At 35.8% G+C, this 14,754-nt stretch overlaps 1 protein-coding gene and 1 long non-coding RNA gene across 2 annotated transcripts in view; one reads left to right on the top strand and one right to left on the bottom strand.

The window, feature by feature from the left end:
• VEGFC (vascular endothelial growth factor C) overlaps positions 1–5,127 on the top strand; it is a 99,306-nt gene extending 94,179 nt beyond the window's left edge. The window contains exon 7 of the mRNA XM_064148892.1: positions 4,179–5,127. Within this exon, the coding sequence (XP_064004962.1) occupies positions 4,179–4,293 (115 nt within the window). The 3' untranslated portion in view covers positions 4,294–5,127. The remainder of the gene's footprint in view (positions 1–4,178) is intronic.
• Positions 5,128–9,008: 3,881 nt separating this feature from the next.
• On the bottom strand, positions 9,009–13,898 carry LOC135178219 (uncharacterized). The gene is made up of 4 exons (XR_010303435.1): positions 13,768–13,898; positions 13,493–13,643; positions 11,000–11,139; positions 9,009–10,062 (listed from the first exon to the last, which is right to left on the bottom strand). It is a non-coding gene; the product is annotated as an uncharacterized LOC135178219 (long non-coding RNA).
• Between the last annotated feature and the right edge of the window lie 856 nt (positions 13,899–14,754).

Below are 14,754 nucleotides of genomic sequence, written 5' to 3'. Positions count from 1 at the left end.
TTAATGACTTTTACCATCTCCAAGAAAAAAAATAGTAGGCAGAATGAGTATTTGAAATCATGCCTAGTTTTCTATACACGTTCTACTACTTCAGGTGGTTTTTAATTTTTTTTTTCTTTTGGTGAAATGAGCTGCAAGTTTAAGCTCTGTAGGTTTTTATGCTACTTAATATCTCACTTTATTTTTCCCCAAGAACTGAAGTTGTTCAAATAACTCAAATATTCCTAATTAGCTTTCAGGGGTTAGTTATTAATTTTCAATTCCTAATTTTTTTTCCATATGTGTCATGTCACTCACATGCAATTACAGGGAATGGTAAGGGTTGGAAAGAACCAGTGGAAGGGATTGCATGTTCTAAAGACCATCTAGTCCAACTACCCTGGTAGAAAAGGATTATAGAATAAATCACTCATCAGATACTAAAGATTTATGAGTGTGTTAAAAGTCATAGCTCTGGGTGACTTCTGTGAAAAATAGCCACAGATAACTGTAAACCAGACCACCCACATTCATCATTTAAAATGGGATTTGGTCAGGAAGAAGAATAATTACTTTATACATCACAGTACCTTTTCCTTCCACAACTTCTTCACCCATAACAGTAGCAGTCTACATATAATAATCTGCATTACTTCAGTTTCTGAGAAACAAGCAATATTATTCCTGCTCTGTATAATTTGTAAGGAACATTTTCCTGTAAAGTGAATTTGTTAAAGCAGACACAGTACTATTTGGAACAGAAAGATCACATTTGATTGTATGGAAAATATTTCTATTATATTAATTTGTTGCTTATCAGAAGTAAATATGATGCATTTTTAATGTAACATATTTATGCTGACTAATTACATTGCCAGATACATATGCATTAGTTTCTCTTAAAGAGAAAATGCCCAACATTAGGAATGACATCTATGTTGAAGTCTCTAAAGTAGAGGGAGAGATTAATAATTACTTGTATTACCTGTTTTCCTGTGCTTGGTTTTTGAGCGAAACAGAAGAGTTTTTAGAACCATAAGAAATAATTTCTTCCTGTATGATTCAGTTACTTCAATTTCAGACTTTAAAAAAACCCAACCTTATCACATGAGCTTTGACACATTACAAAGCCTTAACACTACTGTAGTGTGCAATTCCAGCAGTGCTACACAATCACCTCTGAGAAAAGTGTTTAAAAATCTAAGAAATGCCATATTAAATATCTGATGTCACCTCTGTTGATATTAAGACTTAATATCTGAGAGAACTGAGGCCAGCATTTCTGTGTGATCCTGTAGTTAAATACAGATCACTTTCTCACTTCCAAGGACAGTGAGATACAAGATGCTTCTAGCTGGCTCTTTATTTCTAAGCAGTTCATCTTTGTTTGGAGAAAAATATTTGTATGCTATGTTACTTTGTAGCTCTACAACCAGTAACAGGTTTCTTACATTCTATCTGCCCACCACAAACTTCCTCAAAAAGGAGTAAAAAACCTGCAATACCCTGTTTTTGAAATAGATTGCTTGCTCTTGTGAGACTGCATAAACAGAGGCATGACTCTATAGGTTTGCGCAAGGTGCCCAGTACCTAGACACAAACAGAATCTTGTGGCCATGTCTGGGACAGCTGCCTCTGCAGAAAAGTAGGCCCCATAGGTTCTGGGATTGAAGCACCCAGCACTCTGCCTAAAATATCTCTACCTCTGGTATTTTATACCCTGATCCAGAGGAAAGTGACACAAAGTCATTTACAAAGCACAAGATGGGAAGAAAGAAGAAAACAAGTAAGATAAAAAACAAGCACCATAAAGCATACTGGCTTTTAGGGTGATCGTGCTATTACCACCACTGAAAGTAGCATTTCTGCTTCAGTTTCATCCATGGAGTTGCTAAACTGTCCAAAATTACAAACCTGGGCATTCAGTTACAAAAAAAAAAAAAAAATCACAATTACTGACCATAAAGAGAAGGTTGACACTGATTCACCCAGCACAGTATATACTGACTGAGCATCTATCTTACCTCTGACTTGCTCCTCATCAAAACAGACATCTGTCACATGAAAGCACTCTGTAAACAACACTCAGCCCAAATCTTTTGAAAGACCTGGTCTATTGTTCATCAGAGTTTCCTAAGGAAACCACATTTATGTAGTTACAATGCCTCCACTGCTATTCACCCTGTGCTATCACCTCAAAAATTTATTTTGGTCAGTTTTGGCACGGCCTGATAACCAGGCACCTCAGCTGCAAAGTATTTTAGAGGAGCAGAGGGGGTTTCTTGCTCTGTTGAAACCTCCCAAATAAGGATAAGACTGCAGTAACCCGACCTTGACTGCTGCTAGACGTAAACTCACATGGGAGTGATGCTCTGTAATAGCACTCTCAACTGTAACTTAAGTTGAAGTTCACAGTTCACAAGGAGATATGAATCCCAAACAAACTCAACTCCTCATATTTAAAAGTTATGTGACAGCATTTAATTTTGTACAGAAGAAGAGTTTGATGTTGCCTATTTATTATCTCTTATTTCATTTTATGATCCTTTAGTACATTAAATAGTCTAGCTTCCATGGCAGAGATGTGAAAAAAGGCAAGCGAGTTTAGTGTTTCATCTGTTGCACCTCTTTTTCCCAGAACAGATCTCCTGTTGTCCATTTGCTCAGAGTATTAGAGCCTTTGGCAGACATTTTTGTTACCCTTTACAGTGTTTTTACAAACCTCATTGTGCCCTTGAGAGAGATTCCTGTGGTGTGTTAAACTGATCTCAAATACGTATATCAAGTGGCACAAAATAATGGTACTCCTTTAATTGCAGAGAACGTACTGGTGAACTGATCTATCATGAATGACATTGAAAGCACTGAACAAGATGTGACTAGTTAATAAATGTCATGTTTGCAGTCTTCCTCGTTCCATATTGTTTTCCTCATAGCTACATTCACTGGTTGAACTACCTGGTGTGAATTAATGTAACTGTAATCTAGACCTCATCTCGTAAACAAATTATTACAGAGCAGTGACTTGGTATCCCAAACAAGCAGAGGACATATTAACTTATTATTGACTTGTAAAGATAATTAGAGTAGCCACAAGCTTGAAGCAGAAATGACCTAGGGAAGAGGATAGTGACATTGCCTTAATATAGTGTACTGTGCTAACTCTGAACTTAAGTATGAATTACAGTAATAAATCATCAAATCAGTGTTTCACAAGCAGGCACACATTATTTAAATGCAAGTTTTAAGTAAAACTGTGTTGAAATTCAAAACATATACTTTTGTCTTTTGACTCATTGCCAGCGTCTGAAAAAAAACCCAGACTTGTACTTTGTCTCCATTATACACCAGAAACTATTTAGCATTGTTATTGTAAGGTTATTTTAGGTCAAGTTCTTGTTTTAATAGAAAAATAAAATAGGAAAAGGAAGAGTTCAGGGACAACCATAGATATTATCTTTGTGTAAGTTCTATTTTTCAGTCAACAATCTTTGAGGAAAAATCCTACTGTTTCTTAGGTAGATGTGACTTGCAGTTTAATAGCCTGTTAAATTTAGTTTATTCCAAAAAGGACAATTTTTGTTCTCTTCCCTTTAAGATTTATCATAAACGTGCAGTCTCTGATCTTATTTGAGAATGCACACAGATGCAATATGAAGTGTAGGTACATTTCCTGTGGCTTCAGAGAGTGGCTATAGGAGTTTGCAACTAGAAAGGATGTATGTTCTCATTTTCAAGATCAGAGTCACAGCATAACATAAGTAGACAAATCTCTCTAACCTTATTCACTAATGCAATAAGCCTGAGAAAGTCCTGGGTAAAAAGACAGTAGACTTGATTATCACATAATTCTGGACTGCCATTTCAAACTTACATCATGCAGTAGGTCATAGCAAGCTAGTTTGAGTACAGCAAGTCATCACTGTGTTGTCAAAATTAAATTTAAAAATGCTAATTAAGACTACAACCAGACTGTATTTTAGAACTATTAATGAGTAGCTGCTGAAAGGGAATAATTATTCTTTCATTGTCTTTTGTGAAGAGTAGTCCAGTTAAAAGTGTTTGCAAGAACACGAGCAGAAGTCTGCAGGAATTAAATAGATCATGAAGAAATAACAATCTAAATGGACACAGCTTTCTATGCCAAGTTAGTATAAATGACCATGTTATGTTAATACTCACTTTTTCCATTTCTTTAGTTGTTACAGACCGCCGTGTACAGTTCGAACGAAACGCTGTGATGCTGGATTTTATTTCAGTGAAGAAGTGTGCCGCTGTGTACCCACATACTGGAAAAGACCACATATGAATTAGTGAAGAGAGCACTACTTGCTGTTTTGGGGTATATTTTCCCATTAGAAAAAAAAAGCAAAACAAACCAAACAGAAACTGTGCTGATATTTGGAATTAAGTGTTCACCAGAGACCCTGTGGGGCTTTCAGAGACAGACTCCTGATGCTTTTCTCGAGACGTGGAAAGCAGATGTAGAAAACAACTGGGGTTCGTGTTTTGTAAAGAACTCGATAAGGACCTATTTTCTGCCAATGACCAAACAGCCTAGGTTCTCTTTCTTGTGATTTTTTTTTTTAAGAGATAATGACTATATAATTTATTTCCACTAAAACTATTGTGCAGCATTTCTGTTTATAGCAGTAACAATTGTTAAAGCTCACTGTGATCAATATTTTTATATCATGCAAAGTATGTTTAAAATAAAATGGAAATTGTATTATATAATGGTGAGAATGTTTCATCATCTGCCTGAAGGAACTGCAATTCAACATTAACAGGATACTTAAAAGGGGGAAATGCAATTAAGAGAAAGCACTTTCATGAAAGTAAGATTACTGACATTTCTCCTAACTATTGTATATGTTTTTTGAAATAGAAAGAGCTGTACATACTCTTTCATGGCTCAGTGATATTTTTGTCTGCAGAACAAAATCAGCAAACTATTTAGAATTAATAACTAATTTAAACACTGGGGATTCTGTACATTACCCAAGGATAGGGACAGAGTTTAAAGGACACCAGCAACTATTCACATTCCAGTATTTTCACTTTCTGTTATTTCTTCTTAGCATTCTGAAAGAATAATATAAAATACCTACTGAAGATTATTAGTAGGAAAATGGGAATGCCAGCTATGCTTTTCATTTAGTATTACATGCTGCACTGTAAAATTTACAAAACTGAATTAATTCAGAATGCTTTGATGCACTTTACTTATGTAGTCAGATACTCTGATCAACAATGTAGGGGTGTGCAATGGAAAAAACAATATATTTCTATGGAAACATGAAAGGACTCTACCAGTCTGATATGGATTGACATAATTTCTACATTAGAAGTTGTCAATTACTTCTCTTTATTAAAGAGAATCTCTACAACTGTAAAAAGAGGTAAGATCTTTAATTTGCACGACAAGAGCATTGCACAAAGAACCATTCAATCTATTCAAAATCTATCTGAATTTGAAAGGAAATGTGAAATTATAGAAACGTTACTGGATACAGCAGTGAAACAAGCCAAGCTGTAAAACAAGATTTTTGTGTTAGGAGTGGGAAGATGTTTAAAAATAACTTTAGATGCCCATGCTGGTTCTAAGCAGCTGTTCTTAGAGTTATTCATAAAACTATTATTTCCAAAGATAGGGGGCTGCTTTTCTAGATTCTTGCATATTTAGGTAGAGGAGTTCCTAAAACTGAGTGAAAGCTACTTTTGATTACTGAGTCCTCACTGTGGGTTGAGACAGTCTATAGAGTAGCCAGGATGAGAGGCATTTTGAGACATCACACTTTCCACTGCATGTCTTGTGTCCTGAACGTTGTTTCTAGGAGGCCAGCTATTTGTTTTCCAAACAGGATGAAGTTTAGGCATACAAATATTGAGGAATATCTTCTATTACTCTTTTACCTGTCCAATGAAATGTACTAGCTAAAGGTGCATATCACAATTAAATTGTCATCCAGAGTTCTATCTACAACAGCTCACAATTCCCATTGGCTGAATTAGTAAATCATGCGAATCATCAGTGTCTAAGCTGGAAATGACAGTGTAATAGCAAGAGGTTAAGAGTCAGAAGTTGATTCAGCATTAGTAAAGATCCAGGCATCTATGTCTATGTGTCTGCTGCCTCAAGGAAACTTAAGAAGTCAATAAAGAGAAAACTTCAATGAAGACTTGAAAAAACAATCTGTAAGTGAAACACTCAAAGTAAGCTTTTTAATTTCTGTCCAAGACCAATATAGAAGAAAGGCAGTGAGGGAAGGACATGTCAAATCTGAAACTAGGAATACAGCTAAGTAAGGCAGTATCTAACAGATAAAATATGTGCTTGTGGTTAAAAAGGAGGCAGGCATAAGTGAAGACAACGAAAAACTGCATTCCAACAAGTAATTCCATGTAGATTATTAAAAAGTGCATGCTGCAGTGCTGTGCTCACTTTACATGTCTAAACTGTTTAAAAGAAATTCATGACAACAGAGCTAATAAAACCAGATGGGGCAAAAATTTACAAGCAATTCTGATAAACAAGCTCTCCAAATCAGCTTTAAATGAAAATAGTGTGGTTTTTAAAACACATTATATATTGTAACACGATAAATACCACAATTATCACCTCTGTAAGCTACAGATTACGCCTTCTGTGTGACAAAAGGTGATTCTGTTTCTCAGTGCCATCACAAAATCATCCTTAAGTATTTTATCTGTGGAGAAATACAAAGTGGCAGTATAATCTGCATAGCAGATCTTCTCTGCATCTATTATATAAAGCAGCTGATAGATTTACACAGCCTTCAGTTTTGAAGTGTTATTTCATTAGTGTCTTTTCTTGCATCTTCATTTCAAATCTTAGTGTTTTTAAATATAAAGACACAGCTTAAAAATCTGAAAATGCAGGTGCTAATTCTGTGTATAATTTATTCTACACCAACTGAAAAAAAAGAGCTTAAATTGTAATTTGTCTAAAACACCTGTAACTTCTACAAATGATACAAGAGTGGGAAGACAGAGCTCTTTTAAGTACAGTGAATCACATTTGATAGTAAACAGATTTATGATTTGGGTGACACGGTCTTAAAAATTGCATACAGGGAGATGTTAGGTTATGGTTGGACTCCATGATTTTAAGGTCTTTTCCGACCAGGCAATTCTATGACTTCGTCTGTTTCTGTACTATTTCAATAACATACTGTATGGAGACCTTAAATTACACAGAGCAACCATCTGCTACCTGTATTAGCAGAACATACTATTGACTCTATGACTGCTTTAAGTCATAGTGCTGCTGATTAACGTTCAGTAAGTTGACAGCAAGTCAGACCAGCATGCATTCTAGCGTATGTATCATGTTCTCTTGAATGGTTTTGTGTTAGAGTTGCTTTCAGTGTTCAGATCTCAGTGCCAACTCCAGATGCCCATTAGTTTTAACATCTCTCCCTCTCTGATTTTCTGAAAGTAGAACTTGCTATCACACCTGTGCCAAAGTCTAGGAACAAAATAATTTACACAGCCAGTAAGCTCATCAGTAGGTTAGCCTGAGGAACAGACTGCCTTCTTTTAAATATTCTAAAAATTTATATTTAAGAAGATGTCCATTAAAAGTATTTAATTTATTAAATATTCTTTAATTTTACATTACCATGAGGTACAAAAGGTTGCTCTCAAGTAGAAAAGTTTAAAGGTTTTAAACTCAGAATTTTCAGATTTTTTGTGATTTAGCTAATGTTAGAGCAATAAATGTTACCAGATTTTTACTTTATTAAAAAAAAATATTAGTTGATAATTTATTTAATAGAATCCTTTTTTTTTTTTTTCTTATTTCAGACAAACTTTCTGAGAAAAAACCCAGGACAACTTTCTGTCTTGAGCAATGAAATAGATCAAATGGACCAGGTATTTCATTTAAAAAAAATGTAATAAATACAAAGGACTACTAAAGACTAATAAAATTAGTCCAGTTTAATGCAGGTTTGTAATGGAGGGTGGTATTTTTTCAAAATTAGTATTGTTTATCAGTTTTGATATTCTGAACTCTTGCCACCTGCCCAGCAATTTTTAAAAGTAATTAGGTTCTTTGCACGGGTCATGGAAACATTATACAAAGGAGTAACTGTATCTAGAACAAGTAACTAGCAATAATACAACATTAGACTCAACTGAACTGGAAGAGAAGTTCTTGCAGTCAGTATACTGCTTGCCCACTAAATGGATTCAAGAGGCTCCTCTCTAAGACAGAAGGCTCGGATTCAATTAGCTTCAATTACAGAGTTTGCCAAAGATTTATTAAAGAAGCTTTGAGTATTTGCTCATAAAATCAGCTCCTGACTCATGGGACTAGCTACAGCTTCAGACAGCAGCCAAACACTCACCGGGAAATATGCTGGTCTTCTTAGCCGCTGAGGCTTCTGATCTTCCCAGGCTCTTAACAGGGGTGCCGGGAGAAGAGCAGACAATCTCTGACCTGGTCCTGGTTCCTTCTGGCTCCAGACTCAGCAGGCAGGCTTGCAGAGGGGCAGGCAGAACGTCTTTTGGATGTGCAGTTTTGGCAGTGTCACGCTGGCTAGGTGAAGTCAGGGCTTGCTTTTACCTTTTAGGGCAGAACACAAACAAGTGTATAAGCATGTGCGGGTACCCTGTAAACAAGTCTGGACAGACATGGTGGCACCAGGCCCTTCTGTCTTCCTTCCCATGGTTGCTTCTCCCAACAACAGAAGGAAGGAGAGCAAAACAACATGTCTGGACAAGCCAGGACATGTTCAGGCCTACTCTGGCCTATTCAGGCCTTCCACAACGAGGTATAAGGCTCCAGACAACACCAGAGTTCTTAGGTAAAAGCATTTTCATAGAATAACATCTCTGCATTAATTTTATTTATATTTTCACATCCAAATGTTGTAAGGGATTTGGAACATGTAATGAAATCTGAACAATAGCAGTCATTAAGAGATCACTCATTTTACAATAGCACAGTTCCTAGGATCTCAATAATTAATGATTTTTCTTAAATGTTTATTTTATCTATAGTGTGAAGCTGTGAATCAGGAACCTTACTGCAACCTGAGAGTGTAGAGAATTCAGGTATTTCTCCTGGGCAAGGGTACCTGATCCTGACAGACCTTTCAACTGAGTTTCATCAAACTCCTTATCCGTTTTCTACACTTATAATTAGTTGTACATAGTCAATGAACTGTTCTGCTTTTCCCCCTTTCTCAAATTACTTCTGTTAGATATCTGGGCCATATCTCAGTCTCCCCATAATTTCTGTATTTCTTCTGTATGGGTTCTATTTCAGCCTTCCTCACCTATCACTACTAACTCAAACCTTTGCATTTCCCTTTTCTGTCAAATCTCTCACTAAAAAAGGCATCGCTTTTCTCACTGTCGACATTAAGACCTTTCTTCTCTCTCTATCTTAAATAGTTATGCAAACACAGGGATTAGTGTTTTAGATGTCTAGTGGTAGTCTTAACTACACGTGCTTGAAAGAACAAGTATTTAAAAGAAGTCTGAAACTTCACATTCCAAACTTGCAGATCAATCTGTCCAAACAAATAATTAAGAAATTGTATCTGAGAGCCTCCCAGAGCAAATTTGCGAATAAAACTAAGAGATGCATAAATCACTCTAGCAGATTACACTTGAAACATAAATGACAATTAGATATCATGCCTCTTGTAAAATACAATCCTAAATTCTGTGGGATGCTGGATACTATCTCTGCAATCTAACACTGCACCCTCAACAATGTCCAGCACAGTATTTTGGAGTTAAACTCAGCCTTGTATATATTCACATCTCATTCACACTGTGTGGAAAAAAAATCTAGGGCTCAAGGCCAGGTTAGAAGTCTTTTCAAACATGCCACAAAAAAAGCCAAGGTCTGGTCTGTTTCAGAGGCATGTTTACCTCTATGCTTTACATCAGTCTGAAGACAGATGAAACGTGGTCACAGGATCCTTCCCAGATGGATAATGCCATTTTTGAAGATACTATGGTATTTTAAGTTCAGGCTTCCTTTGTATGATGAATGTGCTTTCCACCAGCCTCTACTGTGTCCAGTAACTTGGATGCAGAAAGCTGTTAAGTGACAGAACTATTTTAGAAATACTTTAAAATACAGCAAACGACCTGTTACTGAAGCACTAAAACAGTTTGAGCTTGTATTGCTTTCAGGAAAAAAAAAAAAAAACAAACACCTGAACATGCTTCTTGGAACCTTATCTGGAATTAAACTCAAGTAAAATTTAAGTAAGCCTAAACCAAGGAAACAGTGAAATATTTTTTCTGACGCTAGGTCAAATCAGTTACAGCAAGTAGAGGGAGATGTAGTACTAACATTTACTTCCACTTCTAAACTACAAAAGTACATGCTTTGTGTAAAATAAAGCATCCATTACAGGTAATTTTCAAAGATAAGAGACTGAGTTTTCAAATGCATATTATGTACATATTATTGTCATCTCAGGGGGCAACTATAAAACTGAAAGCACTTTCATGTATTTATCTGCAGGAACAGGCAGTGAAGTGCTAAGATGATACAATGTTCCTGTAAGTATTATGTGTAAAAAGCATTATATTCTTTTGAAAGATTACTACTCAGTACCAAGTTATCCTTTAAAGAATCCAGGTGATAAAAATTCATCCATACAATCAGTAAAGTACTGCATTACTCCAGCACATTACAAACTTCCAGATTTTACATATCTTTACAAGTCTTTAGCTATTGAAGACTTACCAGTTAATGTTTCCCTTAATTATTTGCCATTGTTCTTTAAAACATACAGGAAGTGTACCTTATATTCTTTACCTGTAGTTTATTTTGGAAAGTACTTATGAAATAACTTTTTTTTTTAGTAACTCAAACAATAATATGACAAAAAGCCCATAAATAACCAGACAGTTCAATAAAACTTCACTTTTCACATCCCACAGTTGTTGTTCAGTTAATCACTCTACCACCAGCCAGGGTCCTGCAGAACTGTGCATGTGGTGGTTCCTAAACCAGCATACTCACCCCCATTACTTTCAGGTTGAGCATGCAGCTGCCGCCACCCATGCTGCCAAGATTCTGGCTTCTTCTGTCACCCATAAGACAGCTTCTTTGAATTTGCTTTTAGCTTAGATGAGGATTATCTTTATTAAGAGCTTCTCAAACTGCCAGGAAGAAAAAGCAATACACAGGAAAGCAAAAATGAGGGAGTTACTAACTAAATAAAAAAATATTCTCTTGTCCTCTGAAAATAACATCAAGAAGATGTTAGCTAAATGCAGGTTGAAGCCATTATGTATGCAGGCTATAACTTGTTGCAGATATCAATGATTGTTTCTTTTGGCTTAAACGGTATTATTCATTTTAATGGCATCACTCTTAAGACTGTGATCAATTCAGAGTAGCAGGGCCTGGTAAATGTCATCATGCACTCCTGTTCTTTACAGTTTGCTCTAACATGGTTGATTACTGGAGGGAAGAGCTACATATACTCATGAATATTGTACCTGAAAACCCGCTAAGTTTACCAGATAGGTAACTATTGCTGTTAGGACTCTGTAGTGTGAGAAGACATCATCCATAACTTCAGGTACAGTTTTTGCACAAAATTAAGTGACCAATGTCTTCTAGAACTGTTGTTAGCTTTTCAATAGAGTGAGAAAAACACTGCAAAGCTCAAAGCATGTCCAATGGAAAAGGACTGAAAGAAAATATGAGGAAACTAAACATCTTAATGAAGTGTTAATTAAGTACATTTTTAAGATTAAGTACATTTGAAACAACTCCCACTGACAGCAAAACTATTTTCAGTAAGGTTAGGAAGTTTTAAAACAGATAGTTTAGACCAAATTGTGGCTTCATAACTATGTTGTTCATGCCATAGGAGTTTGCATGTGGTGAGATATCATACAAAAAACTAAGTCCTACAAATACTGATGAATTAGCACTTAAAATTTTATTATTTGTCATGAAAAATCATGACAAATGATGAACACATAAGGAAACACAAAGGGCATAGAAAGAAAACATATACAAGAGACTAGATCCACAACAGACTAGATCCAAAACTGATTTTATAATTGCTGTGAGTGGTACCTAAATCCTAAGTTTAGACCCTAAAAAATCAGCCTTCATTTATCCTAAATTCATAGGTGGCAAGTTTCCAAAACAAGTGTCCCTAGCTTCTGCAAATGCCAGCCAGCATGGGTTCAGGAAAGACAGGTCCTGCCTGACCAACCTGATCTCCTTTTATGATTAAGTTACCTGCCTGGTGAATGTGAGGAAGGCTGAGGATGTAGTCTACCTGGACTGCAGCAAAGTCTTTGACACTGTCTGCCACAACAGCTCCTGGCAAAACTGGCAGCTTGTGGCTTAGACAGATTCACTCTGATATGGGTCAAGAACTGGCCAGGCCCAGAGAGTGGTGGTGAATGGTTTCTTCCAACCTGTTTTTTCCTATGATAATTGTATGCCTAAACTCCATCAAGATACACATACTGTTGACCCCTGTATTTATCCTGTGAGGTAAAATCCAGGAGATACTGAGAATGTACTAACATCTTTATACCAAAAACACGTGAAGAAGCTTCTGTCAGTCCCATCTGTTTGAGTGGTTATACTTTGTTTGAAATAAGTAGACAAAAATCAGATCAGTAATGGAGATTATAATATTCCAAACTATTGCTGATTTTAAAATAAGAGATCTGGATTCAAGTACTGTTTAACTGACTATCATCTTCTTGTAACATGCCAGGAGATGTCAGAGGAGGGAATAAACTGTCCTAGTTATTATCACTTCCTGTTAGCTTGTAGTTCTGGAGACTTGACAAGTATGGCAATAAATCTCCTACTCTAGTTCATGTGACTAATCCCTATTTCTCACTCTTGCCATGCTTTTCTTATGTAAGATAAGACACGTTTCATTTTCTTTGACTAAGAAGACCTTAGTGTTGTGAGCTGCAATTGTTCTACCTCCACATCTTTTTATATTTTTGGTAACAGTTTCATTAATTTGTAGAATAAGCTGGCACAATTAGAACTTGTTTATGCTTAAAGTTCCATCTGTCTTGTTCAGCCTTGCCTGCTGTGCATTTGATCCTTTTAGAGTGTTTCTTGGTTTACAATACCAACTGTTGATTTAGTACTTTATAGACATCACTGAAAACTATAAATTTCCATTTCCTGAGTTCTCATCTTCATATTTAGTCAGGTATAACTACTGAAAGAATTCATAAAAGGAAAACCTCTGGAAAAAAAAATAGAGTTTTTTTACTTAAACCTCAGTGCTTTTAAATATGTTACAAGATTTTAATAAAGCTGTGGTAATATCTTGTATGTCAGTAATAAAAGTCTGGGGTTTTTTTCCTTTGAAGTAGGCAAAATACTGGATTATATTTACACACAGGAGGAGTCTTGTCAAGCGTTCAACTCCAAGATTATTATAATTTCATAATATAAACTTGTGGCAAAAATCAGGACGAGTTCCATTTTGACATCAGTACATAAACATCTATTTACCTTTGGTTGATTGTGATAACCACTCTGCAAGTCCTCCTTGTAATTGCACTCCATGCTGTAAAACTGCTGCCAGCCAGTATAAAGCTGAGAGATACAGCTGCCATTTTCTTGATGCTTCAGCCAGCTTGCATGGTGAGCAATGTATGAACCACTAAAGTTACAGAAGAAGCTTTCTTGAAATGACATTCTCAAGGATTTAGATGTGCTCATACAAAGAGCACATTTCATTTTAGTGCTCCATGTGCAGGAATGAAACACATATTCATAGTACTTACCAACAATACCATAGAACTGAGACTAATTCATTCTGGTAGAATGTTTTGAGGTGACAAATTTTGAACTTGTTTTCCTGGATGCAAATAGCTGAAAATCCATCTTTGTCTTTTTTACTTTTCACCACACAATTTGGATACTAAAGAAAGTATAAAATTCTCAGGGGAGGGGGCAGAGCTGGAGTCACAAGAGCTAGCACTCCATGGAGTGGGCTTCAAAAAAGCTTATCCTGAGTTTCTCTAATATATGACAGATCTACACACAGCACATGAATCTATTTTAAGCCTCCGTTTCATTGTTTCTGATTAAGCTATCTGATAAATGTTTATCTTGCAGTAAAAATCAGTCATTGCAGCAATCAGATAACATTCTGCTTGCCTATCTTCACAATCCACATGTGCATTAATACTTAGTATTCACATGTCCAGGTTTAGCTTAGCTGAAATAAAGAAAAATGCAATTGTCTTTCAAAGTCAAAAACAGTATTCTGGAATTGATAAGAACCAATCCAGTCTACCTCTAAAGCCTTGAAAGTATGGGGTTTATTTCCTCCCTTTGAGAATCTTAATTTTTGCTTATTTATTACTTGTGTTTCATACATTTAATTTTGTTTTCACACCCAAGAAAACAATCACTGACTTAAACTGTCATCTACTGAGTAGAAAACATTAATAACCAAATGGACCCTCCCATCTACAGGAACACACTATTTATGAGACAAACAAGTATGTCCCTAATGCATTGTACAAAAATCATACTGCAGTAACTTTTCTTTCTACTTAGAATTCTGCTAAGTCCTGTTTTCTTTACGGATTATTATCTTGCATTTCTAACTGAGACACAGCATCTTGATGACAAAATGTCTAAAAACCAATGTTAAGCTTATTCTCTAGGGACACTTAACTACAAATAAAATAGAGAACACTGCAAGGCTTTAATAGAACCCAATTAAATCATGCTGTCATGGAGGCAGGGAATTAAATGTGACC

The sequence above is a fragment of the Pogoniulus pusillus genome, chromosome 9, assembly GCF_015220805.1.
Source record: "Pogoniulus pusillus isolate bPogPus1 chromosome 9, bPogPus1.pri, whole genome shotgun sequence".
NCBI lineage: Eukaryota > Metazoa > Chordata > Aves > Piciformes > Lybiidae > Pogoniulus > Pogoniulus pusillus.
Note: the sequence above shows the minus strand (reverse complement) of the source record. Positions and strands in the feature narration are given on the sequence as shown.